General features: G+C 46.3%; 1 protein-coding gene across 8 annotated transcripts in view; it reads left to right on the forward strand.

Annotated features, from left to right (window-relative positions):
- Positions 1-4,465, forward strand: part of CELSR1 (cadherin EGF LAG seven-pass G-type receptor 1) — a 168,381-nt gene extending 163,916 nt beyond the window's left edge. For 6 of the 8 annotated variants that reach the window (XM_075081305.1, XM_075081308.1, XM_075081301.1 and 3 more), the window contains exons 34-35: positions 75-339; positions 2,220-4,465. In XM_075081305.1, the coding sequence (XP_074937406.1) occupies positions 75-339; positions 2,220-2,244 (290 nt within the window). In that variant the 3' untranslated portion in view covers positions 2,245-4,465. Of the gene's footprint in view, positions 1-74; positions 344-2,219 lie in introns of those variants that run through there. The other 2 variants (XM_075081303.1, XM_075081306.1) reach the window with 2 other exon arrangements.
- Positions 4,466-6,636: the final 2,171 nt, after the last annotated feature.

Below are 6,636 nucleotides of genomic sequence, written 5' to 3' on the forward strand. Positions count from 1 at the left end.
GGATGTGTTCAGCTTGATAAATGAAATTACTGATACATTTTGAAATTCTCATTAGTCCCTCTTTTCTGTTACAGGCATCTTAAAAAATAAAGTCACATACCCTCCCCCACTGGTGGATAAGAATATGAAGAATCGACTGCGGGAAAAGCTATCGGATTACAATCAGACCACGATTTCATCCAGGACTACTTCCCTGGGGACAAATGATGGAGTCCGCCCTCCCTCGGACTCAGGAGTGACAGTAAAAAGTGCTCGGAGAGAGCAGTCTCGAGACCAGCTCAACGGCATAGCCATGAACATCCATGTGGGAACAGGACATGCTGACACCTCAGACTCAGAGTAAGTGCCACGTCGGGATGCCCTGGCCGACCTCCCATGGCTCTGGCATCTCCTTCCGCTTTCCAGTCCCGAACTCCCACTGAGCAAGGATTTCACTTGGTGACTGGGCCAGAGTCCTTCACCAGTGACTGTCCTGAGTGCTTGTCCATACCATGTCTGCAAGTCACAGTGTTTCACCGATGAGAAGGCCAAAAACAGGTATCACGAGCAAGGTACTGTGACAGACACCTGTCACTGATCACTTTGGTGTGCTCTGAATTGGCAAGCTGATGTGTTACTGGCATGCAGGGCACTAAAGCAACCTAGCTCTGCCTCATCCCCTTGCCATGGGACTTGCTGAGCTTGGCCTGGTGACCCCTGGTCACAGTGAACCAGGTTCCCACATCCACATAAATTACCTATCGCCTCCCTGCCTAGTAAGCTGCTGAGGTCATCGCCCCCCCCCACCCATCAACAGGAGAAGGATGGGACAGCTCAGCAATGTCCACCCATGGTCCTATGAGCCGTGCATGCCCTCAAGGGTGCTCTGCTCAGGGCTACCCCTTGCTCCTGCTTCTTTGTCCCCAACCCCTCACCTTCACCCACCTCAGACCATGGGAACAATTGTTTTTTCCTCTGTTTTCCACCTGTCGTCTCCTTTTGCAGCAGGGAGAGTGTTTGGGGCCATTGGGAACCTATTGCTAACAGGGTACAGTTAATTATAGTGTGGCCAGTACCAGGCACCCAAGGCAGGGCAAACATGGAGCAGCACTCCTTGATGCATGTCCAGTAAGGCCAGCAAGGGCTGTTGAGGGTGTCTGGCAGCCAGCATGGAGGAGGGTGGGTGGGGGCAAGACCCCAGTGAAGAGGACACCTGAGGAAGCCCAGTGTTTTGGGGTGGAAAGATGCTAGGCTGGGGGGAGGGTGGGGTGGGTGTCCAGCTGGGCAGAGGGAAACCATTTCTGGGGCAGGAGATCCAAAGCTGGAGAGAAAGTGCCATGTCAAGCTACTGACCCTAAATTACCAGGTGCACAATTCCCACCCACTGCATGGTAATCAGTGTGCATATTTGCTGTTATAAGCTAAATCAAACATTAACCAAAGGCTGAGCAAGCCTTCAGCCAAAGGGTGTTCTCAGAAACATCGTTACTCGTCATAATTCTTGCATTTAAAATGAGGACAACAGCCATACGTAAAGTCTGCACAAAAATTTTACATACAGTCTTCCTTGTATTAATACAAATAATAGTCTCATTCTTTCTCCAAACGAAGAGAAAATTTCTTACCCAGCTTTAACTCTGACATTGTCCCACCATGGTTGAGACACCTGTTGTCTGGGTGCACAGACCATTCCCATCTCACTATAAAAGTACATCTTTGGGTTGCTGGGGACTGGCTGTAGAAATATACCCTGGTTAGCCAGGAAACTGAGATGTCTTTAACTAGCAATAACTAATTGCTGCTACCAGGTAATACCTTCATCACTGGAGGACAACTAGACAACTTGTACTAAGCAACTGTTTTATCTACACAGCTTTTGTGTACCGTAAAACTCTGCTGTTTGACAGCAGAATACATGAATCTGTCTGAAATACGAGGCTTCTAACAGCTTGTAAGATTTGTGTGTGAACCTCACATCCTCATCTAAGCATTGGCCAAATACAAGCCCTCTGTAGAGCTTCCTCTGAAGAGTACATCTCTTGTGTACTACCTGGGGTTGTTTCTCCCAGCTGGTCTTCCCCTCCAGGGCAGCATCCCCCTTGCAAGCACTGGATTGGCAAGGCATGGTAACTTCACAGAGCATGAGCCCTTACTAAAAAGGATTAGGTGGTTTCAGGTGGAGTGGTTTGCCTGTGCCTGTTTAACCCTAAGCCTGCATGATTACTTCTTCTCACTAACAGAGGCAGTAATGAAACTTCAATTTGAACCATCAGGAAACTGTGATCGCTGCTGCGTGGTTCTGGACTCCTCGCTGCGGGGTCGCCACCTGCCCGCCTTGGACTTTGTTGGAGTGGCTTCATACTGAGGAGGTGGAGGTGGGCATTGATTCCCGCACGGTTTCACGTTACGGCAGACTCCTGACCGCTTGAGGCAGAGACACAGTGCCCGGATGCGCCTGCAATAAGGCTGCTGTGTGGTACGCTCTGCGTTGCATGAACCCGTGCCAAAATGCGTGGTAATGGCCACAGGAATGCACTGTGAGGGACGGACACCTGCTCGCAGTGCGGACAGTGCTGCAGGGGTTGCTTACTACTGGGGAGAACCAAGGAAAAACACATTACTGTCGCAGTGGACCTACGGAAAGTCAATCCATCAGCCTTAAGACAAGCAGCAGGAGACGTCTCTTGTGGGGTTTTGTCCGGCTGCAGTGTGAATCCTTCGGTTTGCTGGGCTCTAGGGAGGAATAGCCCAATAAGTGTCCTTTTGTTTCTATGCCAGCATCTCTATCCACCCCCCTATGGACATGTCATCTTAAGGAAAAGAAAAATTCTTTATATATATATATATATAAAGTGTAGATACTTTTATATATTTTGTATGGTGTTGCTAAAGAAAAAGTTCTTTGTATATTTTACATTTATACTGATATTCTTGATTTGATAATAGGAAATCAGTTAAAAGAGGTTTTGATATTTTTTATATGAACATTGCACAGTTTTACTTGAATTTGGCATTTGATAAAGTAACTGAGGTTTGCATGGAAGCCACCTTAACATGCAGTGCAGTTTTCAAAGTAATACAGTAAAGATTACATTGAAATCTATGACTATAATTTGTAAGTTTTGTTGATAGATTTTGGAACACTTTAAGGACACAGTATGTTTTTTTCATAACCTCTTCTAATACCCACAAAAAATGTTTTATTTTTTAATTTCTTGGGTGTTTTGACCCCCTCTCAAGTGCATTGAAATGTTCAGTAACTGAACTTCAGGACTGAAAATAAGTCATATCTTAGTCTAAGATCTCAACACAGTCCTTGTCTGGAAGAAGTCAAATCAATATTTCCCTTACCAAGAACAAGAAAACAAGCAGTGTCTTTGTATGGTAGGTCTTGACTTTGGTCGGGCTCTGCAACAAAGCAGCACCCTGCATGTTCCAAGAAGAGGGCCCTCATCCCGTGGGGCAAGTTCTGCCTCAGGCACAGTATTTTATTTTACTGTTAATTTCTTCCCACTGGAGTCAGCACGTTGCTAACCAAAGCAGAAATGCGAGTCTTTAAGGATGTCCAGGTTTCACTGCCCAGCTCTTTGACAAACCCCTGGCCTTCTTGGTGTTTCAGAAAACACGTGGAAGGCTTAAGGTTTCATGTTTCCAACAAAATATGCTGGTTTCACAAGTATAGGAAAGTGAAGCATGGCCTGTCCGCCGTCTTCACCTTCCTGCAGTGTTTACAAGAAAAGGGAAAATTAAAATGTGAAAAAGTTTGCATCCAACAGCATGGGGCAGAGCTCTGCTGGCAGCTTCCCGTGGTCGGCATACGCGACTCAAAGGGCAGCAAAGGTGTGGCTGAGACCTGCTCTCTGCCACCAAGGCCTTCAGGAGCTCCTCGCTTGCTGTAGCAGCCCTTTTGGGAGAATTCTGGCTTTCATTTGTGTAACTGTGTATGTGAAAGGGGAAAAAAACCCAGAAAATCAGGCTAAATAAAGTGCAGGAATTGAGGAAAGAATGAAACAAATTTTACTGTAATCTTGGTTTCATTAATTGCTATGCATTTTCAAATGCATCGAGGAGGCCTTTGGAAGCAGAGAGGGAGGAAGGCTACTGTTCCTTTAAAAATTATGCAACATACTGTGTGACATTTTCTGACTGAAGAAATTTTTGAATGTTTTAAGGGTCTGGCACTTGGCTGTGTGCTCAGGCATTGTGTATAACCCACGCTAGTTGTTTTTACATCTGTGTATGTATATTTTGTCCCAGTGAGATGTAGGTAGTTTTTTGTTTTGATCGGAATCGTCACAGTAAATGAGGGTCAGTTGTATTAATGACAAAAAAATTAAAACTTATTTTTATGACTTTAAAAGCTTTATGGCAGATTAGACACTGGAGGTTTTTTTTTTAACAAATGTATATTTATTAATGTGCAGAACACTGGAATTGCAGCACAGATGAAAGGAGAATTTACAATAAATTAAGAATTTTTTTGGAACTTTTATTCTTCCTCTGGTGGTTTATTTTAAGTGCAGTACAGGTGCTGAGGGTCCAAATGGCGTTTCCTGGGGTTTAGAAAGTAGCAGGAGGCGGGATGTACAGGTACCCATGGCTCTCGCCAAGGAAGCAGAGGCTGTAAAGCATCAGCTGCCAGCAGTGCTCCCTGCCGGATGCTTCCAGCCCCAGGTGGTGTCTCATGGCGGGGTTTGCTCCGGACAGACGGACACACACACACTCCCCACACACACCGCATGTACCACGTTTCAGTCCAAACCCGTGGCATTTCTCACACCTGGGAAACAGTCCATGGAAGAAAAACACCCTCTGCAAAGCCAGAGCAAAGCAGACCACCAGGAAGGCACTGGGGTTAGAAAACAAGGTTTGGAGAGGAGCTGGAGGGGCTGAGGCAGCCAGCCCAGCCCGTGAAAGCCTGCAATGAGAAGGACCTTTTGGACTTCCTTGGCCACATTCTTGGCTTTCTCAAGCCAACTGAGGCCAAGCTGTGCTCTTGCTCACTCTGTACTTTTCAGGCTGTTGTGCAGGTCTTCATTCACGCGTCTCACAAGGCACAGCAGTGACCTGCACATGTCTGCCAGCTTTCTGGAAATAAAAGTATTTCTCAGTATCGTCTGGCAAGCTTTTCCATAAATGTTTCTAAACATTAGGCAATAAAATGGGAGGGTGTGAGGTCAGGGGGAGAGAGCCTGGTTACTGTCATGATTTAGGGGCAAAATCAAAGACAGGATCTTCAATTTGCAAACAGCTCTGCCAAAACTTGCCATTAAACAAACCCAAGCCATTAGCCCAAAGGGAAACTGTTCTAAATTTTATTGTACAAGTTCTTTTTTTGGTGGAACACTAATACATGAGTTTGTTCTCAAGTATTATTTCACTTTACTGCACAGCAGTGCTACTGTACTTTTAGCGTTCCTACTTACCCTTCTTCAACCCTTTCCCAGGTCTAATGTAGCCTTTATGGAGATGGGAGAGAGACCAGAGCAGCCCACAAAATGCAGGCGATAGGCCTATCAACTACAAAAAAAATAACCCAATAATCTCCATTTCTTTCCCGTTTTCTGTCCTAATCTTTACAATGACGTTTGGCTTAAGCAAATTTTAAGAAAAAAGGCTCCAGAAGAGATGGACCAGTGGCAGCACCATGGCACGATAAGGCTGCCGGAACCTAAGCCATCACATTGCCCAGCCGCTCCAGCAACCCAGGATACTTGGGGATTCAGCTAATGTTCTTAAAACTCTGCATGATGATTCCAGTACATCTGCGAATAGCCCCCTCCTAGCATCACGAGTTAGTTCGTCCATAGCCTTATGTTGCACTTAGACGCACAGCTTGCTCAGCTGCAGGGGATGGTCCTGCCGAGGTCTGGGGGGGGGGGTGTGGCGGTGCGCAAAGGAGATCCCCCGGCAGCCCTGGCGGTGTTCTCATCGTCCACACCAACATCACCTGCAGTGCCAGCGCCCGTCTGGGATGCATTTGGGCCCCACAGCCTCTTCTGCAGAGCTTCTGCCTTGTCTTTATGCTCCTGTGTGCACAGACGCAGCTCAGTTTTCCTCCCTGTAAGTAGCGATCTGCACTGGACTCACTTTCCAGTTTAGTCTCTTGATTTTTGGACCCACTCTCCAGTTTCTTGTACTCATTTTGGGTTTCAGTCCTATCCATGAGGATGCCTCGAGTCCTTTGGCAGCATCTGCAGCCTTTACAAGCTACCTTTTATTTCATCATTCAAACCATGAATGAAAATATCAAATAAAACTAAGGCCATGAGGGCTTTTGTAAAATTTGCCTTCTTGCCAAGCAAGTTTTGCACCCACCTCATATCAATTAACATCAGCCCGCACTGATTGTGTTTTGTGTAGGCAAATACAGTGTGGGACAGTATGAAACCATTTACTGAAGACATGGCCCATCTGCTGCTGCTCCTTTATCCGCCATGCCAGGCACTATATTAAAGAAGAAAATTTGATTAATCATCTGAGGTGTGTGTTGCAAAGAAACCATGTTAACTCATTATTGTCTTGTAAATACTTAGGAGTATTAGTAAGTGCCCTTGGGAGCTCCCTGGAGCTCTACTGGGCCGGTGTCGCCCCTTCTGGCTCGGTCAGACATCTGCTGCTACCATCCCTCTGCTCAACGACCGCTGTCGATAGGGT

The sequence above is a fragment of the Phalacrocorax aristotelis genome, chromosome 1, assembly GCF_949628215.1.
Source record: "Phalacrocorax aristotelis chromosome 1, bGulAri2.1, whole genome shotgun sequence".
NCBI lineage: Eukaryota > Metazoa > Chordata > Aves > Suliformes > Phalacrocoracidae > Phalacrocorax > Phalacrocorax aristotelis.